The following is a 15,576-nucleotide window of genomic DNA, read 5'->3' as shown; positions in this document are numbered from 1 at the left end:
TTCAGATCGCATAAAACTTTCACCTTTTTTTTATTGTATTACAACACCATGTGTTGTTGGGTTTATGGAATCATATTTTTAGATAATTTAATGTATTTTATATGAATTTGTTGTGCACTGCTCTGAGCCCACTTGTGGGAAGGGCAGTATAAAAGCCTAATGAAATAAACAATAATGAGCCCTGCTCCCTGAGCCTCCACCTTCAGAGATGATGCAGGTGGCAACCAGAGATAGCATTTTCTTACCTCACTTGTGGTATGCCCTTCCACATCAGGTTTGCCTAACATCTATGCTGTGCATTTTTAGACACCAGACCAAAACATTTCTGTTCACTCAGGCTTTTACTTAAAAAGATGATTTTTTGAAACACTATGTTTGTATTTTAAGCTGTATGGTCTGTTTTTATTGTCTTGTGTTTTTATGGTAGGCTATTTTCCCCCTAATTTTAATTAATATCTTCTGAAGTTTTGTTTATATTATATTTACTTTGTCAGCCAATTTGGGCAGGCCTCCTGGGGAGACAACACAAACATTTTCTAAATGAATATCTATTTGCTATCCATGGTTGGAATATTAACATGCCTACATCACAGCAACTTGGGCAAAAAGGAAAGCTATCATCAAAACTCATAAAGTGCACATCAAGTCCTATGAGGATTAGCTTATTTTTGCAATCTGCTGCATCTTTTAAGGAAACTTCATCATCCTTCATTCAGAACTACTGACCTAAACACCAAACTGAAACAAAAACACGGTCCATTACGGTCCATGATCAAATACACAGCACAATGCAGGCCAACAACAACCACAGAAAAATTGTAAAAATCAAGATGGACCTAAATAGGTAAAACGTAAGATATTTAAAAAATAAATGTGAAAATAAAATATAGGACATTAGTATGAATAATGAGATATGACAAAAATACAGTAGTGGTCAAACATCTTCTAGCTTAATAAATATAGTACATATAATAAAAAAATTAAAGATTATACAGCTCCAGAAAAATATTAACTAGAATACACTGGTTAAAATTACAATCTGTTACCTTGACATTGACTTGTAAGAACCATAAAATGCAATTTGATTGCATGGGAACAAAATTTGGCAACTTTATGCATGGTCTCTGTATTTATATCAGTTTCAGTAGCATTTGTGATAGAATATAAAGTACTCAGGCATTTAAGAAAAGTTAAAATACAAGCTTGGAAATATTAAAAAAAACAGTCAGTTCAAGACCCCTTTCTTTACATAATCCTCACGAATTCTCCTAGCTGCCGCCATAAATTTGGCACAATTAATTGTGAATTGTTAAAATCTGATAACAGCATATTTCTGATTTTGAAATCAGAAAACCCGAGACATCCCTCCAACAAAGAATAAATGTACCTGGCTCGTATGCCAGGGTATAGGCCACACCCAAACAAAACATGGTCAATCATTTCAACTTTCCTAGAAAAAGAATACAACCTGTTAATGTGTCCTGCAATGTGTTTACAGTCAAAAGAGAGAAGGACCACTCTTCTTGATCTCCTTCTTCAAAAAACTCTAGAAATTAAGAAGTTTGAGTTTTTATCTCGACAGAATATCTTCCTGGTCTCTTCATGGGGTTTCTGATCCCCTGATTGAGGACTATTCTCTAGGGAATTCCAAGAAGCACTAAAATTCTCAGTGCTCTGATAATTAAACAGGGAATTAAACTAGGGAATTCCAAGAAGCACTAATATTCTCAGTGCTCTGGTAATTAAAAAAGGGAAATACACCTGGGCCAACTTTTCATTGGCTTCTCTCTCAGTCAGTTCCCCCAGTTCCTGCCTAAGAAAAACTTCAATATCATGATTCAAGCAGTAAACCCCCAAATGGGAGATCTGTATTACATGCATAAAGTAGACAAAGTACTAGTATTTTCTAGCTGCCATGGTTGGCTAGGCTGTCTTTGCTGCTCCCTGCTGATCTTCAAGGTTTCTGCAGTTATTGACATCTGTATCCTGAAGCTTCTTGAGGACCTGGCCAGACAAAAGATTAAGAGAAACGTCTCCTCTCCCACCACCTTCCTTAGAAGATAGATATTTGTTGAGCCACAAAATGACACAAACATTACAGCACCTGCAGGGAGACTATAAGGTCACTCCTTGTATTTTTGAGACAGAAGGCAATTTCCTGTTTTGTGGCAATATCAGCTACCCTGTACTGAACTGATTTCAGATCCTGATCAGGACACTTCAGTCTCTCCCCCCCCCCCCACAAGCCCCCAATTTAATAAAAGTCTTAAGGTACTGGTCATGAATCACCTTCCCTTCCTTTGGCTGAGCCACCTATTGCTCAATCTCATTGGAGAGCAACCCTACCCTCCAGCCCCAGGACAAACAAGGATTAAGCCACTGCTTCACAGAGAAAAAGAAAACCTAAGAGCAGTTTGCATTCTTTATTAGTGGAAGGGAACAAGCGTTCAGCAACACCTTAAAGACTAATAAAATTTGTGGCAGCTTTCATGAGTCACTGCTCACTTCTTCAGATACACGTAGAATGTGAGTCCATCTGTCCTTAATGTCTTGGAGAGTTAAGTGATCTTAGATGCCACCTAACAATAGCAGGCATTAGTAATGAGAGAAGAAACTTAGGTTTCAATTCAATCCAGGAGGATGCATTGCCTTGAGCTTCCTTATCAATTGCAATTCATTTCCTGTAATTTATAGCTGGCAGAATATATATACATAAATATGTAACTGCTTTAGGTCTAATTTTGCAGAAAAAGAAGGTATATAAGTTCACATAAAAATAATCTTTCTACCCTAAATATTTGGAAAATATATGAGAAAAGCCCACAGGGGGGGAAAGCTCGCAGGGGGAAAAGTGGTTATAAATGCTCACAGGAAATATGCCCATATGGAAAGAAACACACAAGGAAAGAAATCCACACGGAAAAATATAATGTAAAGCAACATAGGTATTTATAATTGTGGATAACTATTCATCTCCATTTATAAGAATGAACAGGTATTACCTATATTTTATATTGTTATTTTACAATTAAAATATGTCATATTCACATGCAACCATTTATCAAGTATAATTAAATAATTTTGCTATGTTATTAGTATATCAATTCATTACTATACAAAAGTGACCTGTATGAAGAGGGCTTTATTGCTCTTGAGAGTAAAGGTTTGGAAGGGAAAATACAGGAAATAAAAGTGACCATTTTGTTATTAATGAACTTTATTAAGAAGAAAAAACAATAACAGAAATTAAATACTATAGAGAAATATTTTTAAATAAAATTAAATACTTCTGCCCGTGAATTAGCCAGTGCTAGTTTGTGGCAAGCCAGGTCCCTCTGCAGTCCATCAAATAAAGACAACACACTGGGATGACTGCAGTGGAATAGGTAATTAAGAGCATTGTGAAATCCCACACAACAGTTTGTAGGTTTTGCAGACCGTTCCAGAGCTGCATCATGATGATTCCAAATTCTTATAGGAAACTGAAGATCTCTACCTGCTACACCCTCAATATATGTTGAAAACTAGTACGTGAGCACCTCATTGTAGCTGTCTTCATCTAGAAATGTGGCAGCAAGCTTTTCAAAAACAGTTCTCTATCACTTACTGGAACAAAGGCTAATGCAGCAAGAGATTTCAGTTTAATTTTTATGCTCATATTAGTTTCATATTCAGTCTTCAAGTCAATACTGTTGATTTTCCTACTGAGACTAACACAGGTGAAAATAACACCCTTTGACCTCAGCGTGTGAAAAGGCAATCCAAACTGCATTCATACAAGCCTTCTGAAAATCAACCAAATCTTTTTGATGTGCCAGATCTGGAATGAATAGCTTCATTATTTCAAACATTCTATTACAGCAGTCTATGTTTAATTATACTTGATAAAATCATGACACAAATTGTCACATGTGAATATGACATACTTTAATCCTAAAATAACAATATAAAATATAGGTAATACCTGTTCATTCTCATAAATGGAGGTGAATGGTTATCCACAGTAATAAATATCTATGGTGCTTTGCATGGTATTTCTCCATGTGGAATTCTTTCCATGTGGGGTTTTTTTAATGGGCTTTTTTCCATGTGGGCTTATTTCCACTTAGGCATTTTTCCTGTGAGCATTTATGACTGTGATTTTTTTTCTGCTTTTTTTTCCTCTGGGCTTTTTTCTGGTTATCCAAATGTTTCCACCACTTAGGGACAAGACACTTTAAGGCGAAAGCATTGTCTATATTTCCTAGGTGCTTTTGACAGTGACTACATATTTTAAAATGAAAAAAGTCATCATACACATGCTGGAAGCTAATTCTAAAGTTAATTTCTAAAGCTAATTCAAGATCCTCCCTTTGTACATCATCAGCAGTATATAAACCCCAGTATACAACACTCCGTCACCCCAGAGTCAGAAACAACTGGTGCTTGCACAGGGGACTACCTTTACCTTTTCTTTTTTTATATACAACACTCCAAAAGACATACTCTTTAGGTTCTTTAGTTTAGGTACAGAAGAATATCATTTGTACCAGAATTCTTGGTACTAAGCCTCAAGATTTTAGATACAAATACCTAACAGGAACCTGCACTCCAGCAACTGGGACTACAAGTGTGGGGCTGTGCCATCCCACAAAGATAACTAAAGGAGGGATGAGCGTGACTCAGGTCTTATGTAGTTTCTCCATCCCTTTTAAGAAAAAAGGAGGGGGGGGGAAACCATACAGAGCACTCAAACACATGACCAGAATATCCCCCCATTACTCATCAATACCTGCAATTATAAGAAACTATATAAGCTTAATAATCCTCCTTACTCAATAGCAGTCTCCTACATATTAGTTATATATGATGTTTTCACAAATGAATAACTGTTGGTCACTCCACCTGCAAATAAGCCCCCACCAGTTTGGTGTAGTGGTTAAGTGTGCGGACTCTTATCTGGGAGAACCGGGTTTGATTCCCCACTCCTCCACTTGCACCTGCTAGCATGGCCTTGGGTCAGCCATAGCTCTGGCAGAGGTTGTCCTTGAAAGGGCAGCTGCTGTGAGAGCCCTCTCCAGCCCCACCCACCTCGCAGGCTGTCTGTTGTGGGGGAGGAAGGTAAAGGAGATTGTGAGCCGCTCTGAGACTCTTCGGAGTGGAGGGCGGGCTATAAATCCAATATCATCATCATCATCACCATCACCATGCACCTTAAAAATTACAGAGCACATTTTGTTAATAAACATCATGCATTCTTCTCCAAGTATTGGTACTGCTGGTAAACAGCCACTTCTGACACATAGTCCTTACACAATAACCACAACAAGAACATATAAGTGGAACAAGGAAGAACTGCTTAGAGAATGCTTGCTACTTCTGATTACTAGGTGAATATTATCCTGATCTAAACCTAAGAGAAAAAGGCTATGCTAAGGGTCCCCAAACATTTTGATCCTCTCAAATTGTAGCATAGTGTGATGGGAGCAGTCACAAAATCGCTGCTGGCCACAGGAGGCACAGTCAGCCACAGAACACGTGCCACAGCTTACTTTCAGTCACACAGTGAAGATTTTGGAGTTGTGGTAGCAGGTGTTGCCAAACCAACGTTTTAAAAATCTGCACAGTCAAAAATCAAATGACCAATAAGACGCCTTACTGGGCAAAAGCCATACCTGTCCATACTCACATTTTAAAAGCAATTGGCAGGCACCAGGAAAGGTGTCAGTGGGCACCGTGACACATTGGGGACCCCTGGACTATGCAGTAGCACCCTCTCTGCACTATCAGGGACATAAATGTCCTGATAATTTCAAAACTACAGGGGCAGAGGGGACGGGGAATGCTTTTCTTTTTTAAAAAACCAGAAATTTTGGGGAAAATTAAAGAACATGTAATATTTACTTTCCTCTCATATAGTCATAGGTAGGATCATAGAATCATGGAGTTGGAAGGGACATTCAGTGTCATCTAGTCTAACCCCCCGCACAATGCAGGAAACTCACAAATACCTCCCCCTAAATTCACAGGATCATCATTGCTGTCAGATGGCCATCTAACCTCTGTTTAAAAATTTCCAAGGAAGGAGAGGCCACCACCTCCCAAGGAAGCCTGTTCCACTGAGGAATCGCTCTGTCAGGAAGTTCTTCCTAATGTTGAGCCGGAATCTCTTTTGATTTGATTTCAACCCATTGGTTCTGGTCCTACCTTCCAGGGTCACAAAAAACAATTCCACACCACCCTCTATATGACAGCCCTTCAAGCACTTGAAGATGGTGATCATATCACCTCTCAGATGCTTCCTCTCCAGGCTAAACAGGCCCAGCTCCTTCAACCTTTTTTCACAGGACTTGGTCTCCAGACCCCTCACCATCTTCGTCACCCTTCTCTGGACCCATTCCAGTTTGTCTATATCCTTCTTAAAATGTGGTGCCCAAAACTGAACACAATACTCCAGGTGAGGTCTTACCAGAGCAGAGTAAAGCGATACCATCACTTCACATGATCTTGACACTATACTTATGTTGATACCAACATATTTAGATATTAAGTTAAAACATAATATTGAAATCATTGTATATGTATAATCAGGGCGTTTTTTGTAGCAAGAACTCCTTTGCATATTAGGCACACACCCCTGATGTAGCCAAGAGCTTACAGGGCTCTTAGTACAGGGCCTACTGTAAGCTCCAGGAGGACTGGCTACATCAGGGGTGTGTGGCCTGATATGCAAAGGAGTTCCTGATACAAAAAAAGCCCTGAATATAATTATAGTGTGTATACACATAAGTATTTGTTTAATAATTATTATTAAAATACAGCATATAAACTATTGTCAAGGTTATTCATATTTAAATAAAAATAATCTAGAAAAGGTTTATATTTACAGTATACATATGAATTATCTCATTCTGCACATTATCTTATATCTATATCCCTCCTACCCCTATGACTCCTACCCCTATGACATGCCACCAAGGTCTTCAACAAAACCACCACCAATTGGACAAACTGTTCTTATGAGTAATTGCCATGCTTTTGTTCTAGCAAGGCTTATATAACTTTTCTTCCCCAAAAGCTTTTTTTTAAAAAACATATAAATTTATTGAAAATTCCAAGTTGTACAGAACCTTGTAAAATGAAGTAGTGTCAAATAGACTGATTCCACACATAACAAAATTCTACTGTGCATGAAGTACTGTAGTATATATCACCTTGTAGAACATTTTATATAGCATTTAAGATAAAGTCCAGTTCGCCAATAAATAAATATTTAAATATATAAATACTTAAATATATAAATATCTTATTAAGAATAAATTAACTGATAGTTGGGCCAGAAGTTTTGATTAAGTTAAGAATATTGCCTTGCTCCACCCTGAACCAAACAAAAGTGAATATTCAAATAAAAGGAGAAAGAGAGAATAGCATACATTTGAGAGAATTACAGTGAGAGGAACTGAAGGTAAGTTGTGCTAACAGGTAAGTTGTCTTTAGATGCCGTATACTCCAGAAAAGGAAGCCATTTTTTCTTCAAAACTTAGGGTAAAGGTTGGACATGGAAAGCTGTGCCGTGATTTTCTCCATGATTAAAATGTCCCAGATTTTTGTAAACCAGAGTTCAAGCAATGGCAAGGTATTGGATTTCCAGAGACATTATCACTTATATGGCTTTGAAGTGGAAATCAATATCTACTACTTTTCATGCAGATTTCAGAAGCCCTGCTAGAACCAGAGATTGGTAGCCCTATTCTTCTGCAGTGCTGTCAGAACTCAGCCCAGCTGTCATTCCACAGAACTGTGACTTGTCAGATCTGTTCTTTTGATCTTTCGCAGACAGTGATGCAAATCCTCTGATACACATAACTATTTAATCAGTCACACTCTTCTTCCATAGTGTTCACTACCTTAAACAAATAATGTTATTTAGATTACAATTTCAGAATTTGAGAGGTCATTTTGTCAAAGACAGACACACCATTCCAACACCATGCCACTCATTAGTATTTCTGTTTAAACAAAAGCACTTAACAAGCTCAACAAAATTTTAACACTACAAGTCTTCAATGCATCTTCCAAGTGCTGAAAAATATGTTTAAATGAAATCATGAAGCTGGGATCTAGAACACTGATGAGTACTTTCCAGCCTTAGTTCTCTCATTCCACTGCAAATAAAAACAAACAAAAATTCTCCATGCAAGTCAGTGAGTATTGTTAGAAAATAAACAGGTTTATCAGTCAGGGCAGTTGTTGTTTTAAACCAATCACTTTACCAGTTTATGATGCACATCAGGAAACAATGACCTTGGTGCAAGCAAAACTTCTTTGCATAAATGTCCTATAATGAAGAATCCAATAAGCCATTAGTTTTAAGCATAGCACCTTTTGGGTTTTGAATATTTAGAAATAAGGAAAAAAACAAGAAACTTTATCTGTTGAGAGGTGAAAAAACTGTAAACTGTCACAAAATATCAGTTCTAAAATAGACACAGCAGTTATGGGACTTCCATGGACAAGAGTCATATGAGTCAGGGGCTGCAATAAGGAGGGGAGTTAGGTGAGATTGAATGGAAAAGTTGGTTGGATCCACCCCAATGATTAGTCATGTGCAAAGCTTCCACAGTGGAATAGGGAAGCAAATCTGTATTTCCCTCCTCTGTCTGATACAATACAACAATCACAATGGCTTCAAATATATCTTTTTCACACTGATCACACCAACAAAGTAAAGATATTCAGACTGCCCACCTTTACCTCAACTTCCTTTTTACTTCAATAAATGATGCACTAACAGAATTTGAACTAAGAATCAAATTATGGTAGTACTACTTCATAACATAGACACAATCTGTATCATGATTTCAGTTGACCATACTATACTGAAATCATCTGGCAAACATGAAAGCATAATGCAAATCTGTCTGTGAAGTAGTCAAGTGACACTGCGATGAAAAGTGTGTTTCTAGAGAAATTTTGATAGTACACATATTTCTAGAGTCAGACTCCATCTTACATGTTCACAGGTCATTGTTCTGTTCTCTCTCTCTTTACATGTCACTTAGATGCCTCCTTCTTTATACCTGGCAGCTAAAGTAACAGGTGCAACTTCCCGCACACACTTTTTCTAATTCACTGGGCAATTAAGGTTATTTTGCATAATTGTGGTAACGGTCTTTACTGATTTTGAACAATTTCCCATCAGAGCTTTAAAAGTATCTTAAATCTTTTCAAGATATAGAAGATATGAGATGCAGAAATCAAAGGACACCAAGAGGGACAGGAATACCTTTCTTGGCATTCAGATCATTTTACAGGACTTCTCTGACAACATAAATGTTTATGCAGAGAGATAATGGATAGGATTTAGCAAAATATTCTCTGCCTTACAAAGATTCTGAAAAATCTAACAGAACTAGGAAGATGCATTATCTTTCAAATTGCATATGAACTCTATATTGCTCTACTTGAATATGTAGTAAGAGAAACTGACACAAATTTGAGTGATTTGGGCTGAAAGCCAAAGGACAGTTTCCTTGGAGTAAGTCCCATTGAATAATATGGGACTACATTCTAATTGGGCCTGCTTAAGATTGCTTTCTTGGCATTGTTTCTTCATATTTATTGTTTATTTAATCATTTAATTCATGCCCAGCCTTGCCTTTCTGCCGTCATCAGGGTCATCAAGGCAGTGATTAGATAAAAACATACATAATAAAAACATCTTAAAATCAATTAAAATAAAATAAAAGCACATAATTAAAACCAAAGATAAAATACACATACACATACAAAACCACAGAATCAATTAAAACAGGATAGGAACAAAGGATCACTGATGAATTTAAAGCACCTAAGACTACAAAAACTGTGATGCTGTGGGAGATAGGATAGACTGGGTCTTTTTTATTAAAAGCCATCAATAACTGAAAGATGCTGGCATAATTATGAAATACTTATGCCTCAAGAACAAAAATGTTTCAGTACAAATGAACACCTTCAACAGACTCATGATGATTGTTATTAGATAAAGCTGACAGCCATACAAAAGCCACAATATTTCAGATCCAAATAAAATATATCAGATATATGAGTTGTTACTGACACTTTAACCATCCTTCAAAAATGCAGAACAAAGGACAGTAAACTTTGGAATTGGGATAAAAAATACTCGTCGTTGAAAACATCAAAACCCCTCTAAAACATAAATGGGGTCAAATTGACCCTACCATTTTTAAAGCAGAAGACAAAATTCGGAATCCATAAAACTGTTTATTTTTATAATGAAGCTTTTAAGAAACATGCAAGAATTAGAAAGTGAATGTAATTAAGTTAGTGTAGCAGGGAAATAACGAGGCCGCACACTTACTGATTGAAAACGTGGTATTTTACTATTTGGTACCAATAGCAAGGTTCATTTGAGCAGCTAGGCTCCCAAAAATAATGAACCCCCGCACACTTCTCAAACCATCTGTTTTAAGCAAAAAAGCAAGCTTGCAGGCTGTCCCTCACAGTTATCCCTGTTAGTTTTCCAGTGTGTCTCTGCTTATCTATTCAGCAAGGAGTTTCCTTAGAAAGCCTGTCTGCTATCAAATACACATCTGTGACTCACACCCATTGAAGGCCTCTCTGGTTTTATACTTGCAGCTTCAACATTACATCAGACGCCCTTTTTTGCTTTTTAAAGACAAGAGCATATTTTCATTTTATAGGATTATTCATTAATTATTCATAGGTCTCCCCTTCATTAGGAGATGTATCCAAGGAAACATTGTCACATTTAATTTCCTTTCTTATACCTTTTAATTTCCTTTTTATACTAGCACAGTTTTTATTATTAACTTTTCACACAGCAGCCAATCCTGACTATAATGAGTATATCCACATGTATGTTTTCAAGTATGTGTTTTGTCATATTATGCTTTTAATATTTTTAGTTTAAATTTTTAAAAATATGAACATTTACAGAAGCCTAAAACTGCATTTTCATCATAATGTCTAGAAGAAAATCATCACCACCACAGAAATGAGAAATCCCATATCTCTGGCTGTTGTGAACAATGTTTCCTATTTTAAATAATACTCACTAACCCATTCTGGCAGTCATCCACAAAGAACTTCTAAGTTTAATCAGTTGAGAAAAGTTATCATTCTGCCAAGCTATCAAATACACAGAGAGTCAAATAGTAACTGTTTACTTACACCCTAACCATTATTAATTAAACTAGTATGATGAGGTAATATACTGAAATATATTCTAAAACTTTACAGTTACAAAGCTATTCATATAGATTCCATTGTCAACATCTATACAGACTCTGAGGAAGCACAAAGCTGGCTTAGGTGAAACAAGAAGTATAAGAATGAATACCAGTTTTCCATTGCAAGTGAAAGAAATGAAGATTATTCTTCATCTTGTGATAAACCTATATCAAAGCAAGAGTTTTTACTTGGAGTAAATCCAGATATTCTTTGTGGAACCTGCTTTCAAATATATGTGCTGCAAGACTGTCATTCTAAGAATGCTATGTTTGACACAGCAACACAGAAGTCTATAGGGTTTACTTCTGAGTCACGAAGATTAGACTCTATGTTTCCTTAAAACGGGGAATACAATCTGTTGTTCCATAAAAATTTACAAACTGACAGGCATTTTCAAAGAGCCAGGGGGGGAAATCACATTTTGCACACTACAAGATGAAATGGCTAATATACACCATTTCCAGTGCAATCTTAAAGAGAGTTACACCATTATAAGTCCACTGAAATCAATGAGCTTAGAAGAGTAAAGGGTGCAACCTGGCTTAGCCTACCTTGTTCATCACCTAAAACAATGGGAGTATTCTTTAGTGTAATATATGGTTACTCGTAAATTAAACTCCCTTATAAATGGGACTTACCCACCAATCAAGAATATTTAAATGAAATAACATTTTCATAAAGGAATTGTTTGCATTATCATGATGTTTTGGAGCCTTTTTAAAAGTCATTTTTTCAACTATTCAGATACATGGTCCTGGCAAAAACTATAAAACCATTCAAGCTAAAATGAGCCAAATATTTATAATATTTATCACTTCTTATCAGGTGTGGTCTCTTGATAAATAAAGAATTTTCCATTCATTCTGCATGTGTTTTGCAAACTTCAAGAGGAACAAACATTACTACTAGAAAATGCCAGTAGAGAGGAAGAAGAGGAGGGGGGCTGACTCAAATTTAACCAGCAGATATAAACCATCTGGTCCTACCTCACTCTATTCTCATGGCCTGACACGTAAACACTTTAGAGAAGATGAGAAAGTGACCAAACACAAAGAAAGACAGTACCTTATTATCAAAGCAACAGCTACAACTCTTGCTGGAAAATCCAGTGAAATTACTTTGTAAGTTTTACATGAAATCTGATGCTGCCAGACCACAAAGTTGTAGCTTTCTTTTCTGAGTTAGGGCAGATAAGCACAGCATGATGACAATCCAGTATTTCTAAATAAATCTATATCATTTGTAGAGTGAAGCTGCCATGTATCAGTTCACATAACAAACTGTAAAATGTTCTGCCAGCAACCACCCTCATTACACAATCCTTAAATATTTAATCCTCTCTTCAACACTGCCTCTTCACAAAGTGGTATCCACACAGCCTCTACTACTCCCATTTCACAACTTATATAACCGAACTACTCCCTGTAATTCACAATTCTCCAACCAGCAGAACAGCAAACAAAAGATGTCCATATCATCAAACCAACAGAACAAACAAAAGGTTCTCAATAGTCAATGAGTTAATCTACTACAGATCCTTATAGAGCAACCAGACTAGCTGAACAGTACTGTCTCGAGATTTAAAATGTTTAAAACACACAAACCTAGATGCTAGCCTAACAAGAAGGAATTATACTTCCAAACTATTAGTTAATGATCTGTGAGATACTAGTTTACTATGGGTTTATACAACAGTACTAGAAGCATGTTCCTCCACAAAAACATTATTCTTTTGACAATTGCTAAAGCACACAGAAGTTACAAACATCTGGCATGAAAACACAAGTGAGCTAGATTTTGGTTGAAGGACTGCCATGATACAGTGTAATGTATTTTCATATCATTGGGACAATTTTTTTGAGTCTGATTGTCTTAGGAGAAGGCCATACTAAATCATTAATCCAATCTTGGAAGTAGAAGACCTCAATTTTAACAGAAAATAAAGTATTTTACTACCTCTAATGTGCAAAACCAAAAGCATTATTCATACCTAGCAAGAAAAAGGGATTCTAGATCCTCTACTTGGAGGAGATGCCATGTTTCCATGCAGGTGGTTAGTAAGGCTCCTATCAGCTGACAAAAAAAGGCATCTCTCATGTACAGTGTTGGGCAGGGCTGCACAAGGGAGAAACATGGGATGGCACAACAGCACTTTAAAGTCAACAATCTACAAAGATCTTTTTCCCTATTTACTTCAGGATGCAACAAACAAACAATGCCATAGCAAAGTAGTGGACACCAAAGAGTATCTAATAGCCAGATTTCTGCACCTCTGGAGAGTTTTGACAGAGAATTAGATTTTTATTCTGATCAAACACAATCATTTTCCCATGGAGCATAAAGTGTTACAGATTTGCAGGGTGACAATCCCTCATGAAAAGGTTGCATTAGCTCTACTGCACTGTCCTGGAGGTGACCCCATGGGTTCACAGTTATGACTTTGTAGGAATCTTAACGAAAGCGAAGAGGATGGAGAGAGGGCAATTCACACATGCACATGCAATCACTCAGTACTGGTTTCTAACGTCTCCCAGCGCTGAACGTGTTCGATGCAGTCCTTGCCCTTTAACAGTGAACTGTGTACAGAGTGGGAGGAGAACGAGACGGAGCAGGGCTTGTGCTGTATGCCTGTGTGTTTTCAAGGAGGAGGTCAGAGGTAGAGGGATTAGAGAGAATTTGCAGACAGAGCTCTGCAATTCCAAGAGACGAAATCTCGGGTTCCATTTTCTCCTCCCTAAACTCCACAACTAGAGGGGGGCCAGAACTTAGCCTCCCACAAACACCGAGGGGGAAAGGGTGAAGAGGAGACACTCCTGGCGCGCTGGGATTGGTAGGAGAAAAGAAACTGAACTCCACGGCGCCAGATTTCAAAAGCACGACGGGGGCAGGCGAAGTCCCCCAACCTCCACCACCTTCCTCCTCTCAACGAGTCTTCTCCACAAGCAGCACTGAGGGACCCCCAAGTTTTCCGCCCCGCGGGAAGCGAAAAAGGCGGGATACGTATCTCTCCCCGCTCCCTCCCCTATAGGCCTCGGCGGGCGCCATGCGGCCGTTACCGACCTCTCCTAGCTCCAGGTGCGGGGCTGCCGCCTTTGGGGTTCTTGCGCGGGGCCATGTCGCCTCCTGTCAGGCAGCACCGTGGAGAAAAAGACAGCAGAGGGACAGAGGCGAGCGGCTGGGCGCGTTCACGAGGGCAAGGGGCGGGGCGGAGCTGGGACAACAGCGGAGACGTCGTCGTCGCTGAAGCCTCCCCTACCTACCCGCTCGCCAGCACGACTGTGCGTGCGCGCTAACACAGCTCCTCTTACGACACCCGAATGGCAACTATACCCACCAATCGTATGGTAGAGAAGACTATACCCACCAATCGTATGATAGAGAAGAAGCTCATAGAGGGACCTCGTTGGTCATGGGAAGGAGGAACCACCTTAGACGCGGCGTCTGCCAGCAGTCGTGATCACCGCCGTGTTGAAGTGATCGATTGGAACGTGGCAACATGGAAGGGGGCGAGGCATCTCCTCGGGTTTCTCTCAGACCCGCTGAAAAGCGCCTTCTTAGTGCGGCCGCGGCGGTAAAATTGTGACCGATTAGCCACATTGGCTAATCCGTAATCACACTGGAGCTTTTAGCAATTTCACCACGTAGTGAATTAATTTAAGATTGCGTTGAACGTCTTGCTTCACTTTGAAGAACTATTGTCACGCTGCTATGAAAGCTTGGGTCTTGTTGAATCTTCCGAATTTCACAGGATAGTTGCTGTGAGAATGCAGTGCAGCCTGTCCTTCCTTAGGGTGATGGTGAGATGACACTAGACTCTTTATGACCCCATGGACCAAGTCACGCCCCGCACTGATAAAGTCACCAAGTTATATGGTGGGTGTCCCAATTTGTTGCCTCCAGAAGGTCGGCGCCCTAGACAACTACCTAGTTTGCCTAGTAGCAGGGTTGGCCCTGCCTAAGAACACTTTCCTGAGAGAACACATCACTGAATAAAATGGAATTACTTTTGAGTAGGCATGCTTAAGAGTATTCTCTTAGTTGCACTATGTTGAGTGAAAGTTTCCTATCTCAAGTTTTGTTTTTTTGCACATATCCTTTTAGCAATAAGGACATGGGAACATAAGAGTCCTGCTGGATCAGACCTGTGTTCCATCTAGTCCAGCATCCTGTCTCACACAGTGACCAACCCAGGGCAATGAGGCTAAGATATTGATATTGCCTCCTGGCTCTGGGATTCAGAGACTTAGTGCCTCTGAACATGGAGGCTCCCCTTAGTCACCATGGCTAGTAGCCACCGATGGACTTATACTCCATGAATCTGCCCATCCCCTTTTAAAG

The 15,576-nt window shown here is 38.6% G+C and overlaps 1 protein-coding gene across 1 annotated transcript in view; it reads right to left on the bottom strand.

Moving 5' to 3' along the window:
• Window positions 1-14,489, bottom strand: part of LOC132575183 (aspartyl/asparaginyl beta-hydroxylase-like) — a 49,343-nt gene extending 34,854 nt beyond the window's left edge. Inside the window, exon 1 of the mRNA XM_060243717.1 lies at window positions 14,299-14,489. Coding sequence (XP_060099700.1) covers window positions 14,299-14,353 — 55 coding nt within the window. The 5' untranslated portion in view covers window positions 14,354-14,489. The remainder of the gene's footprint in view (window positions 1-14,298) is intronic.
• Window positions 14,490-15,576: the final 1,087 nt, after the last annotated feature.

Source organism: Heteronotia binoei, chromosome 7 (genome assembly GCF_032191835.1).
Source record: "Heteronotia binoei isolate CCM8104 ecotype False Entrance Well chromosome 7, APGP_CSIRO_Hbin_v1, whole genome shotgun sequence".
Taxonomy (NCBI): Eukaryota; Metazoa; Chordata; class Lepidosauria; order Squamata; family Gekkonidae; genus Heteronotia; species Heteronotia binoei.
Note: the sequence above shows the minus strand (reverse complement) of the source record. Positions and strands in the feature narration are given on the sequence as shown.